The 14,041-nt window shown below is 45.1% G+C and overlaps 1 protein-coding gene across 1 annotated transcript; it reads right to left on the bottom strand.

Annotated features, from left to right (window-relative positions):
- Positions 1-1,437: 1,437 nt before the first annotated feature.
- rab3ab (RAB3A, member RAS oncogene family, b) lies at positions 1,438-13,891 on the bottom strand. The gene is made up of 5 exons (XM_048253090.1): positions 13,792-13,891; positions 8,067-8,294; positions 3,409-3,527; positions 3,197-3,321; positions 1,438-2,869 (listed from the first exon to the last, which is right to left on the bottom strand). Exons 1-5 carry the CDS (start codon positions 13,795-13,797, stop codon positions 2,679-2,681), a joined length of 669 nt encoding a protein of 222 aa, XP_048109047.1. The 5' UTR covers positions 13,798-13,891; the 3' UTR covers positions 1,438-2,678.
- Between the last annotated feature and the right edge of the window lie 150 nt (positions 13,892-14,041).

Here is a 14,041-nt window from a genome sequence, read left to right as displayed (position 1 = left end):
CCAGGTCAAAAGAAATGCTGAGCATGTTATCTCATTTGACTCACATTTGGAAAGAATTTGAATGATTGAGTTAGTGGGCATAGCTGGGTCTAGAGGGCACAGAAAACCAAAACTGGACCGCTGACCCCTGACCCCATGACCTCTATGACCCAGCAGCAGATAAGAGGCAGGCGAGGAGAGGGTCAGTGAGCGATAAACACACGGAGCCTAGCCTCTTTTTCAAGCCCTCTCGCTCAGTTTGCCAACATGTACGCAGTTGTGGCGATGCATCTCTAACCACTGGGAGTGTGAGCGAAGCTGAGACCTCCGTCATTTAAACACATGAGATTGAAGCACACAGCACCATTACATGAGTATCACTGAGACCCTGCAGATTGGGATTTGCAATACATACAACTGGGGAGTACAACTGTAAAAAAAACAGTTTAGAGCTTTTCATTTCACTGGTTGCCAACGGTTTGATGTTGTGCAGTCATTGTTACAATAGAAGATGACTCAGCCTGTTCAGATACGATCATGAAAGACACGGAGATGAATAAACATGTAGCCTATTCCACATGGTGACTTACGGATCTATATTCCACATGGTGACTTACGGATCTATTTGAGTTTGACTGCCTGTAATCTCATGAACACTGAAAAAGATGCTTCTTTATACAGAATATTGCTTTGTAATAAAGTGACACATTCATTCACAAGCAGGCACACACAAAAGCTGAACATTTTTACATTTTTTTCATTTTTCATTTTTGCAAGCTTGTCAATACAACACAATCCACTCTTAAATCAAACGACGTGAATCTATTTACATGAATAAGAACGTCAGGAAACGCAGCAACGGAACACAGCGAATGGCGGGGCACGTCGACACATCTGCATACAGCTTAAACTAGAATCAAAACAGCCTTTGCTGCAAACCCTCCTTCTGAGACGAGTAAACAGGGCAGTTGTATAATTTAGCCAATCTCCCCATAATCATATTCATAGAACAGAGAAATTCCTTTGAATAATATTCGCCATTGTGGTCTGCACAAGCCATTCTGAAGTCAATACATCACTCATGCCAGCCCCTACTCAAGTCCCAGTCACATGCACTGGGACATGGACAAAATCCCAGTGACATAAAGAATGATGTGTTCATTCGGGATACAGCAAACAGCTATACTTATCTGTATAGCAAATGAATGGATGCAGATGTGTCTTCTCTGACATTTACACGATGGATCACCACTGCTGCCTATTTATACACTGAAGTTGATGTTCGCCACATTGATGACAAAAAGGGACCACATGACTAAAAAAGACTGATGTCAGCATTGATTGTACCTCTCTTCCCCTGCCACGCCACAGTACAATCCAGACGCCCACTTTTGCATAAAAGATCAAATCAGTGCTATTTTCCCCTCACACCATGGTCGCAGTTACATCACAGAAACGTTTATTTAAACACAACATTTAATGTATTGCATCTCAAAGGTGACACAAATCAATGATATTTGCAAATAAAAGTCGTAATGCACATAAAGTAACCAGTAACATGCCAACAATTCTCTCAAACATACACAGGGAATCTAGCTTTTCATCTTACTTATGCCGCTGCAGGACACCACAACGGTCACCACAACGGAGCAAGCACACCAGCCCTCAGATCGCTCAGCGGAGGCCACACACCACACGTTAGCGATGGTGAGCACATACAGAGATGAGCCTGATTGGAAAGAGCTAAAATAGATAAAAATCCTTTTCTTTTACAGATCTTAGATTTAGTAGGGTTTTTACACTGCAGAAAAATCTTGATATCTCCCCATGCAAATTTGCATCGCTAGATGCATCTGTTTGTCAATATGTTCCAGCTAATCTTTGTAAGCCTATCTGATAAAGCTGCATGTATCGCACTATGAAGATTTTTGGTAGTAGTCATTATGGTGGCAAAAACAGCTTGCAAAAACCAGTCATAGTCTTACGTTACTTACTGTTGTTTTGAAAGTTCATTTGAGATGTATCTCATCTATAACATACACAATGTATATACACACCTTGAAATAAATATATAAAGATATATGTGTTCTCTAATTTTAGGTATCTATTTGTTCATATTTTCTATGCCACAAGTTTAGCTGAAATAAAGAAACACGCACGCATACACACACACACACACACACACACACAAACCACCACACAAAAAATACAAAAATATAGTTTAAAGAAAACTAAAACCAACTGAAGGTGCTTGAAAGGCAGTAAGAATGAAACTCGATTAAAAATGTGCATCATATTCCACTGACTGGTCTAAATTTCAGCACAGTTTTCTCCATATTTACTAACCCTTAAAAACCAAACCAATCAGATATATGGCTTTCTTTGTCTTCCACAAAGGCCAAGGAATGCTGACGCAAGACGAGTGAATGCAGTGAATTTGCTATTTCTCTGAAAGGATAAAAAAGAACAGGGCAGATGGGACACAGACGGGGACGAAGAGCACATTAGAAAGAAAGCGTTTCTTTCTTCCGGCGGCTACCGCTCGACGCGCGCTAGCTAAGGGAGAAAGGTGAGGGGGAGCCTGGCAGAGATGGTGTGTGTGATAGTGTGTGTGCGGATGTGCCTATACATGGCTGTATGCATGAGAGCCTGTGTACACTGGGAGTGTTTGTTTGTTGTTGTTGTTGTTGTTGTCGTTTTTAGCATGCACAGTCCTGATGTGGGGCCGCTGGCTGCTCGGTCAGCTGGGGGCCCTGTTTGGCCCCCGTCACGGCAGGGTCCCCTGCGTCCAGGCTCTCGGACATCTTCTCGCAGATGATGTCCACCAGTCGCTCAAAGGTCTGCTTCACGTTGATGTTGTCTTTGGCACTGGCCTCGAAGAACTCAAACCCTGCAATGAGCACAGACGGTGACACCCGAACTACACCCTGCCTGTCGTTATTTTTAGCACCTATGAGAATCCTCGGTTATTTATAATTCGATAATTCGGCGCAATAATTCCATACAAAAGCTCTGTGCTGGCATCAAATGACCATGTTAGGTATCACATATCGAACGTTTGTGTCGTGTTCCTGATGTAGGGCTGCAACCTAGTCTTCACCGTGGGATAGTGAGAAACGTAATTTCGATCTCTTTGTATGTCTTGGTATGTGAAGAAATTGACAATAAAGCAGACTTTGACTTTGATGTTGAGTAGAGCGGGCATGCCTTAACTCACCCAGGTGTTCGGAGAGTTGCCGGCCCCTCTCCGCAGCCACCACTCTCTCGTCCTCCATGTCGCACTTGTTCCCCACCAGCAGCACCTGGGCGTTGTCCCAGGAGTACGTTTTGATCTGTGTCGACCTGCAGGACGACAGAATGAACAGCTCTGTAGTTACGCTTTCACAGGTTCATTCCTTTAAAAGCGTGTTTTAGCAAACAGGTACCCACCAGTCCTGCACGGCGTTGAAGGACTCCTCATTGGTGATGTCGTACATGAGGATAAAGCCCATAGCTCCTCGGTAGTAGGCCGTGGTGATGGTCCTGTACCGCTCCTGTCCGGCTGTGTCCTGCAAAAAAGCATATTTATATATCAAGTTTTTCGAGTTTCACTTTTTTTATCCTTAGAAAAGGACATTTAGTGTGCAGCAGGGTGTCTAAAACACATACACAAAGCACCGGCAGATGCCAACAACATTGACAGCACAGCACAGGACACACAACAACAGCACAGGACATGCAACAACAATGGTATTATTAATTATACATGTTATCAGTATATTTAGAGATGTAATCAGTTATACGTGTTATCAGTATTTAGACACGTAATTAGTTTATCTTTGGGGCTTTTTGCCTTTTTTCAGACAGGACAGTGATAAGTGACATGAAGTGAGGAGAGCGATATGGGGTGAGGGGAACGAAACTGGTGTCCGATTCAAACCCGGGTCTCTATGGGCACCTGCACCAGAATATGGTACGGACACTGACACTGACACGCTACCTCCACCAGAATATGGTACGGACACTGACACCGCTACCTCCACTAGAATATGGTACGGACACTGACACTAGCATATGGTACGGACACTGACACTGCTACCTCACTAGAATATGGTACGGGCACTGACACCTGCACTAGAATATGGTACGGACACTGACACTGCTACCGCCACTAGAATATGGTACGGACACTGACACTGCTACCTCACTAGAATATGGTACGGGCACTGACACCTCCACTAGAATATGGTACGGACACTGACACTGACACCTCCACTACAAAAATATGGGCAGAACACCGCTATCCACTAGTATGAATACGGCACTGACACTGACATGGTGCCACTGAAGCCTGCTACCTCACTAGAGATATGGTACAGGCACTAGAATATGGTACACACTGACACTGCTACGCCACTGGGGTATGAGTGCAGGACACTGACACTGCTACCTCACTAGAATATATGGTGCATGGCACCTCCCACTGGACATATGACACTGACACTGACACCTCCACTAGAATATGGTACGGGCACTGACACTGACACCTCCACTAGAATATGGTACGGGCACTGACACTGACACCTCCACTAGATTATGGTACGGACACTGACACCGCTACCTCCACTAGAATATGGTACGGACACTGACACTGCTACCTCCACTAAAATATGGTATGGACACTGACACTGACACCTCCACTAGAATATGGTACGGACACTGACACTACTACTTGGACCACAGCTCCTTCGACACATATATATTTAGTTCCGTTGTTTCCTCAGCTACAGGTATTATGACGTAGAAGTCGGCATGATGAGGTGGAGGAGATGGAGGAGATGGTGTGAGATGGAGGAGATGATGTGAGGTGGAGGAGGTGGAGGAGGAATGGTGTCAGATGGAGGAGATGGAGGAGGTGGAGGAATAAATGAAATGGAGGAGAAAATGGGAGGAGTGGAAATGAGATGGAGGAGGTGGAGGAGGTGGTGTGAGGTGGAGGAGATGGAGGAGGTGGAGGAGATGGTGTGAGATGGAGGAGGTGGTGTGAGGTGGAGGAGATGGTGGGAGGAGGAGGTGGTGGAGGAGATGGAGGAGGTGGGAAGAAAAAATGGAGGAGATATAAAAGGTGGAGGAGGTAAATATAAGGGAGGAGGTGTGGAATGGTCTCAGAAAAGGAGGTGTGAGGAGATGGAGGAGATGGTGGAAATGGAGGAGAGGTGTGGGAGGAGATGGTGGAAATGGAGGAGGTGGAAATGGAGGGAGAAGGTGTGAGATGGTGGAAGTGGAGGAGGTGTGATTAGAGAAGGAGGAGGTGGAGGAGATGGTGTGAAAAGAAAAGGAGGTGGAGGGGGAGGAGGTGGTGTGAGATGGAAAGAAAATAAGATGGTAAAATGGAAGGAGGCGTGGAGATGGAGGAATGGAGGAGATGGTGTGAGATGGTGTGCCTGGTGAAAGAAAAAATAAAATATAAAATCTAGAAGGGAAATGAAAGAAAATAAATATAAATAGAAAAGAAAAAAAATAGTGTGAGGTGGAGGAGGTGGTGTGAGGTGGAGGAGGTGGAGGGAGGTGAGGTGGAGGAGGTGGTGTGAGATGGAGGAGGTGGAGGAGATGGTGTGAGATGGAGGAGTGTGAGAAAGCCAAGGAGTCCAGATGGGCTTCTGTAGTTTTAATACAAAAAATAAAAGCCCCATCATAAAAGGACATAACCCACACAAAATGGGCTTCTGTAGTTTTGAAAATGATTAAAGATGCAGGCTGGCATCGGGTGCCGTTTTGGGAGACGAGGGGGGCTTTAATTACAGGGAAGAGCGGTAATTTTGCCATCTCAAGGGGCAAGTGACATATGCTTCAGCATATGTTGGGGTCAATTTAAGCTGTGTGTACGCACGCTCCTGCCTGTACAAACACTGGGGAAAGGCATAAATGAAATGACCCTCTCTTTAGAAGCAGGCCCTGAAAGGCCAGAGAGTGTGTGTGCCTGGACGCCAGCTATCCTCTAGCTGTCCAAACTCCTACACTCCCTCTGTCTGCGTGCTATGTGACTGATTGACAGGCCAGTCTTCAGTGAAACGCTACCGGACGCTGCGGACACTCAACACCCAGTGTGTCACACGATCCTTCTTGTTAACCCTTTATTTGCCTCATGGCAGAGACGCAGCCACTGGAAAACAAGGCTTGGCATCTAAACATCCCTATCATACCGCCCCTGGAGCTCTGAGTAACCAAGTACCCTACATAGTATACCAACAAGGGAGTAATCGTAAACATACCCTAGCACATAGTATACAAACAAGGGAGTAATCGTAAACATACCCTAGCACATAGTATACCAACAGGAGAGTATGGTAAACACACACGCAAACATCTGCTGAACAACCAAAATGGCCTCCTCATTACTGTGAGTGAGTATACTCATGCCATGTGAGCTGTACGTCCTTTGAAAAGCATTTGAGCTAAACTGATGCTTTGCATTCTCTCCAGGACAGGAGCCTTGGAGGGCTTCTGCACCACTGCATAGCTGCGCTACGCCGCCCTGTGACGGGGAGCTGGGGGATGGGCGCGGCACAGCAAGGCGAGAAGAGGACAGGCAGGCGCGCGCGCGCGTGTGTGTCGGTGTGTGTGTGTGTGCGAGGGGGAAGGGAGCTCTTTCGTCACACGTCTCTCTCGCTTGCGCTATTGGCTGCTGCAGGGCCATGGGGGCACGGGCAGGCTGGGAACAGAATGAGATATCCACTCTCCTGCCTATCTGCCCCGCTACACAACGTGACTGGACCTCACTTGGGCACGTTCAGCTCGGGCTTGCCCTGCACTAGGGCACGTTCAGCTCCCTGCACTGGGGCACGTTCAGCTCCCTGCACTGCTCTGATTTCACCCCTCAGTGCCAGCATGCAGCTGCTCTAAGTGCTCCATATTTCCCAGCTCACTCTTTAAAAATGAATCAGACAAAACGGTTGGAGCAATACTCAATCAATGTCTTTTGTGCATAAATGAAAAGGACAGGTCTATGGATTTATGTAGTACTATTTGAAATCTCTCTATTAAAGTGCATATATATAAGTAAATAATGATACTATATATGTACATATCAAGTAACGTCACAGTTTTCTATTATTCTAATAAAATGGTAACACTAAAGGTCTTCACACACAGATGATGACAAGAGTGCAGTCCACTCCGCTTTGGACATTTGGTTACATTCCGTTCCACTGTCTTCACTACAAGCCCACACACCACAGACCACACACCACAGACCACACACCACACACCACAGAGACCACACACCACACACCAGAGACCACACACCACACACCACACACCAGAGACCACACACCACACACCACAGACCACACACCACACACCAGAGACCACACACCACACACCACAGACCACACACCACACACCAGAGACCACACACCACACACCACAGACCACAGACCACAGACCACACACCACAGACCACACACCAGAGACCACACACCACACACCACAGACCACAGACCACACACCACACACCACAGACTACACACCACACACCACACACCAACCGTTTCGCCGCCACCTTGTAGATTACGATCCAGTTCTATTTTGGTCGGCGCCGCTCAATAAAATACATGTTTATTGTTTACTTGTTTATTGAATACTTGTTTACTTGTTTATTGAATACTTGTTTATTAAATACTTGTTTTTTAAATACTTGTTTACTTGTTTATTGAATACTTGTTTATTGAATACTTGTTTACTTGTTTATTGAATACTTGTTTATTAAATACTTGTCAGCTGAAAATGTTGCCGCTGGTGTACGTGAGCAAGTGTTTTATTCCTACGTGCAGAAGCGTTTAAGCCACAACATGCAGTCGTATTAAACATGCAGAGATGCACTGGCCATCTGGCACACAGGTACTCGTCTCGATGGGCCTCCGCTCCTGTGACCCCTTCAACCATCAGAACAAAATGTCGTTCTGCGGTTTACGTTTTTATGAGCTCTGCGGGCCTGCTGTAGTGCCTGTCAATTAATCACGTATCGAGTTCAGATCACCTGGGGGGCCTTTCTAAAGGCCTTTAACGCACTTAATGTAATGCGGATGTTTTGACCAGTGCTGTCTTACCCAGATCTGCAGCTTGATTCTCTTGTCGTTCCTGTAGATGGTCTTCACCTTGAAGTCGATTCCCACTGTGCTGACGAAGGCTGGGGTGAACGAGTCGTCAGCGTAGCGAAACAGGAAGCTTGTCTTACCCACGCTGCTGTTACCGATGATCAGGATCTTGAACATATAGTCAAAGTTCTGGTCGGCAGACTCCTTCTGTCCATAGCGGGCATCTGTTGCTGAGGCCATCTGAGGGGAGAGATTCAACAGATAGATTAAATAGACAGATACGTTATTGATCCCCATGGGGAAATGTAAGGGGAAAGACTGATCAGATGCTGTGAGAGATTCAGTAGACTGGTCAGATGCTGTGAGAGATTCAGTAGACTCATCAGATGCTGTGAGAGATTCATTAGACTGGTCAGATGCTGTGACAGATTCAGTAGACTGGTCAGATGCTGTGAGAGATTCAGCAGACTCATCAGATGCTGTGCCTATCTACTGCAAGCTGAAGAGCGGGCTGGTAGTTCTAGACTCAATGGCCAGTGATCGTGTGGAAGGGGTTCAACAGAGCAACCCGAGGCTGACTAAAGGTCAAGGAGGAACAGCTACCCTGGTGTTGGGTCAACTGCTACAGCCGTGGTGAGGATGAGGCTGGCATGCAGCTCACTAAAGCAAAACATGACAGAGTATAGAGAGCATGGAGAGGTCTCATCTGTGTTTGGGTGTGGACGGACAGTGAAGCTGGGCTGAATCAGACTCAGGCTAAAATAGAACACAGTCATTAATCCCTGCAGTGAAACTCAGGGAGTGCAACCACAGCTGAGCTATGTGATCAATATCACTTCGGCCTCGTCAGTCCAGCATTGTTTCATTCTAACATGACGGTTCACCAGCACCACCGGTCTCCTCCTAAACGGTAACGTATCTGTGGCGTAAATAGGTTAGAATATTTCTCCCAAAACTGACATTATTAGCAACAACACACAATCTTCCTAGACCTATCACAGAGTAGCTATCACAGAGTAACAGTGTGAAGACACCTTTTCACACAAACCAGCATCTCTGGCTCTCATTTCAACACTGTACACAACGACACTAGAAAACATATTCCACCACCCTGACAAACATACTCCACCTCCCTGGCATACTCCTCAGTCAGAGAGTTGTGATGTTGTCTGTTCTCCTCACTATATGTGTAAGGGGATTTGTCAATGATGTTTGTGTACTTCTCAACAACAACATTTCCCTCAATCAGCATCGCTTCATTCTTATTCAGTCTGGAAAAAAAACATTATCAATCTGATTTTTATTACATGTAAATTTATAGAGATTCTCATACATCAGCATATTAATAGTTTAATAGCAAGGCATAGCTCCTCTTCAGTGTCATCCATACCCCACCAAACCATAGCGAGCAGGTACCATTAACATCTCTAGTGACGGTGGTTATCTACCAGTTTCCCACCCCAAATCAATCCACGTTGTGTGAAACACATGGGCGGCCAATGTTTCCCTTGTCTTGGGGAGTAAGTACACATAGCATAGGACACCGAACACCATGGCCTTGCTGAGGTAAGTAATGAAGTCATTCTATTACCCTGGTGACTTGGCAGCCAGCTCTCATGTCTTTTCCATATTAAATCAATACTTACCGACCCACCGGCACCTGTCCTGGCTCACCTGGCCTGCTTCACCTGCCTTTAGCGCCAGGTAGGGGAGACGCTGGCTACCCTGATTTAGCCAATTAAGCCACACAGATTTGGGCATCTGAATTTACTCTCCTACTCCCAGCCTTAGCAATTAAAGGTTTCCATCTTAACATTAGCATGTGTGCCATCTTAACATTAGCATGTGTACCATCTGGAAAGAAACCTGACAGAAATATTACAATGAATAGGATCACAGTGTTTCCCATACATTGACCCACCATAATATCAACATTGACCACCGCACAATGATTTTCAATGTTGTACTACTTCAATTGGATGAAATCCTTTCATTGTCGAGTTATGTGCATCTCTCCTTGTGTCTCTCTCCCTCAACAAAACTGCATTGCACGTCTAAAGAAAACAATACAAATCCTGCAAGGCTTGTTGTTGGCATAGAAGATGACAAGCTAAATTGTGATTAAATCCGGTTAGCATCATAACCACGTAGCGCGCATTTGTTCAAAACTGTGAACACCCCCGTCACCCACCTCACAAATAGAATTCAATTCTGTGGGAAACACTGGATTAGTTTATTGAAAACATTTCGCCCATAAATGTCAAAAACATTTCCCCCATAAATTACTTAAAATAATTGAGATCGTTATATAATACACCAGTGGCAACATCAACTGATATATCAGCACTTCACTTGGATGATTTTATTCATCATGGCTGACAGGTGAGACACTCAGGAGAACACAGGCAGCTAGTAAGAGGGTGATTAGACAGCCTTTGGGAAACTGTGTCCCATTTCCCCACACAGATGCACTGCAAAGTTCTGAAGAAATGATGGAGTTTCTACTAGTAAGAGCAGCAAGAGCAGCACAAGTGTTGCAGTAAAGATGGAGTTTGCTGAGGAGAGGTGGAGGTGGTCATATGCGTAGGTAGGTGGGTATGATGGGACAGGAGAGTTGCCTTTTCCTCTGAAACCTGAGAGGAAGTCAGCAGATCAAATGGAGTTTGGCAACTCTTTCCACCGCCTAGGAATCACGGACGACCGCCTGGATAGATACTTTAAAAACAGAAACATTTCTAACAGCTCATTTGTAATAATGACATGCAGCAGCAACTTCATAAAGAGTGTGATGATGAACATGATCTAGGAGTTCTTTGCTATCTAGTCACATACTGGCTGATGACTCATATACTGGTGATTACTGTGCTTGAGGTGCAGAAGCACAACAGGAGACCATGGCTGCACTTCTCATCCAATGAAATATGCTTTTCTAAACTCTCAAACGACACATCCAATGAAATATGCTTTTCTAAACTCTCAAACGGCACAAGGACCGTTGGAACTTTTCCCCTCCTCCAACGTGTAGATTAGGTGCAGTAGTAAGAGTAAGACACCAGGCTAGTCTTCAGGCAAATTGCATTATTATTATATATACGTGTGTATATATATATATATATATATATATATATATATATATATATATATATATATATATATATATATATATATATATAAATGAACTATAAATGAACTGCTCTCTATCCAAAACAGAGCAAGAGAAAATTAGTTCTCATTCTTGGGCATCATGTTTGGGTTCATGTCCCTCGTAGCCCGCCAACTCAAGTTCATTTAAACCTGAATTGAACTCAAGCTCATTTAAACCTGAACTGAACTCAAGCTCATTTAAACCCCAGTTATTCTGAACACAATTGTCTACTGCCTCCTCCTCATGCCTTATAGACAGTCAAGCGGCCGCTTTACTATCAACAACATGGCTGCAGCATTGGCAGTCGCTGTAAGTGTTACATTACTTCATGTTTTCTGTCAGATGTCACATTCACTCGATCACACTTGACAGTTGACACACACACACACACACACACACACACACACACACACACACACACACACACACACACACACACATACATACACACATCCTGTGGAAGCACTGTCTTTGTCAAGCATGCAATACAATCCAAGCACGTCCCAAGACCCATACTTCCATTACATTATATTATAGGGTATCTGATCCTGCTGCAATGTGACCCTGCCCCTCCTGTCCTCTGCTCCGGGCAGCCCGGTCTTAATGACCGGTCCTTTTGATGCAATGCTGCTTATTGTGTGTGGAGGATGCAGCTCTCAAGCTGCTGTGAATGAGAGGGGGGGAGCGGGGCCAAGCAGAGTGGCGAAACGCTGAGAGGAGGAAGGTGCGTTTGGTTTCTCTCTAGTCACAGTGACTAAGACAATCTACATTTCCTAATGGCACTCGGGGCTTTTATGAAGCCTCGGACTCACCCAGAGACTACGCTCTGCCATATACATCTCAAGCAGCAAAGCATCATGGGAGGCAGATGGCATGGCACAACATGGATACATGCGAATCACGTTGAGGTCATCAACAGTGGGGAGGGAGATAAAGAAAGAAAGAGAGTGTGTGTGTGTGTCTGAATGTATGTGTGTGTGTGTGTGTGTGTGTGTGTATGTGTGTGAGAGAGAGACAGAGAGAGAGACAGAGAGAGGGAGAGAGACATCAATGCAATGGAAGAATTGTTTTGTGCAGGAAGAATGAAGTGATACATTTGGAAGAGGAGTGTGACACCCTATAAGGGCTATATTCCGCTGAGCAGCACACAGATATGCAGACAGAGAGTGGACTGTTACTGCCCCCATTTAAACATCCAATCGCCTATAGACCTTTCTGGAACACAAATCAGCAGGTTACCGATTTAACTTCAAATGACTACATACATTGTAAATGTCTAGTCAAGGAAATTCCTCTCTAGAAACAGAATGTGCCTTTTCAAACAGCAAAAGCATTTCCGTATGCAGTACTTGAGATTACACAGTAAAGATGCCAGACTACCTGCTAGCCCATCCTTGCATTTCCACTGAAAAGGGGGGAAAAACACCAACAGAGCTAAAAATAGCAGGTCCCTCCTCCTGCCTGAGCAATGAATGGGAGGCCTGCTGACTCCCTATAGGACAAGAAGCGAGGCTGGGGGGCTGATGCTCGCTTTTACGGACACACAAAGTGGATGGACGCAGAGGAAAAGAGAGAAAGGCCGGCTGGCAGATTTATGGGACCAAGAATTGGGAGACGCTCTAATTTATTAGCAAATTAGAGCGTCCTGGGAGCGGCGCTTTCCTGGAGCGAAAGGCATTCGCCTGGTTCATCTGAGGTCCGGCAAAGCTGGGGTTTCATTCACTGAGCACTATATTGATTGTTGCTAGGGCTTATTTAGGGAAAAGGCTGCCCGTCTTCACCCCGACAAACATTGTTACATAACACGCCTTACTTCTGAACCTGTGGTGGCTCTAGCCTGCTTTTGCCATATTTTGCGCTACTGACGCAAGGAAACAGCAGAGCGCCACATAGGCTACTAGAAATATACCGATTGTGAACCCGTTTTGTAGAGATAATATAATCGACGTGATCCTATGATAATTAGGTCACATATGTTGTTTCATACAGCACTTATCGTAGACCTTAACCGGAAAGGGTTAAGCAGGTTCCACGTTCCCAGATGTGTGAGGATAAATTTGGATACAATTGCGCTCGGGGGCGGAGGCTACCATGGATGCCAATCTAAGGAAATATATAGTAGCCTATATGCAATACAACGACCCGTACAAAATAACGAATCAGACAATGATTCAAACCAGAGGATCACATTAGTTATTGTGGTCCATTCCTGAACAAATGATTTCCAACGCCCGCACATGCATAACAACTCAAATGGTCGAGGATGCTGATAACGTTTCCTCCATTGATTGGGCTACGTGAATGAGGTGGCTTTTCAGCTATAAAGACTGGTTCCTCTCGCCTTTCGCAAACGGCAGTTGAAGTAGACAAAACATAAAACAAGACGAAGACGTCTTGCTTGTTAAATAATGATAAAGGTTGTAACGATGTCATAACACCGCTGTTTCTAGCATCATATGTCAAATGAAGGTTATTTTCCCTCCCGATTTACATTTACATAGGACAATTTCCACGCGAAGAGCAAATAATAAGATTCACTATCCAATAACAATTTTCAGTCGACGATAAAGGCACATGTAAACATCAACTCACCGTCATATATTTTTTAGCTCCAAATGCGCCAACGCTGCACCTAGTCGAGCACCTGCAGAAACACTATCGTCACTTGACGGACAAATGACGATTCGAGTGGGTGGGCAGTGTGCGCAGCTGGGAGTTGATCGATAGCTAAGACTACCTATCACAGTCGTTTTCGTCACGCAGCTCTTTTTAAATATTCACGACGTTAAACCTAGTCATATATTATTTAGTGTACTCGCCTTAGTGTCTTCATTATTAATCA

This window comes from Alosa alosa, chromosome 9 (assembly GCF_017589495.1).
Source record: "Alosa alosa isolate M-15738 ecotype Scorff River chromosome 9, AALO_Geno_1.1, whole genome shotgun sequence".
In the NCBI taxonomy this organism is placed as follows: Eukaryota; Metazoa; Chordata; class Actinopteri; order Clupeiformes; family Clupeidae; genus Alosa; species Alosa alosa.
Note: the sequence above shows the minus strand (reverse complement) of the source record. Positions and strands in the feature narration are given on the sequence as shown.

Excerpts from the sequence above, each read along its gene's own strand:
- rab3ab (XM_048253090.1), bottom strand. Across the intron at positions 3,528-8,066 it reads GAATCAAGCTGCAGATCTGG|GACACAGCCGGACAGGAGCG; the intron begins GTAAGACAGCAC and ends GCTTTTTTGCAG. Across the intron at positions 2,870-3,196 it reads GCAACTCTCCGAACACCTGG|GGTTTGAGTTCTTCGAGGCC; the intron begins GTGAGTTAAGGC and ends TGCTCATTGCAG.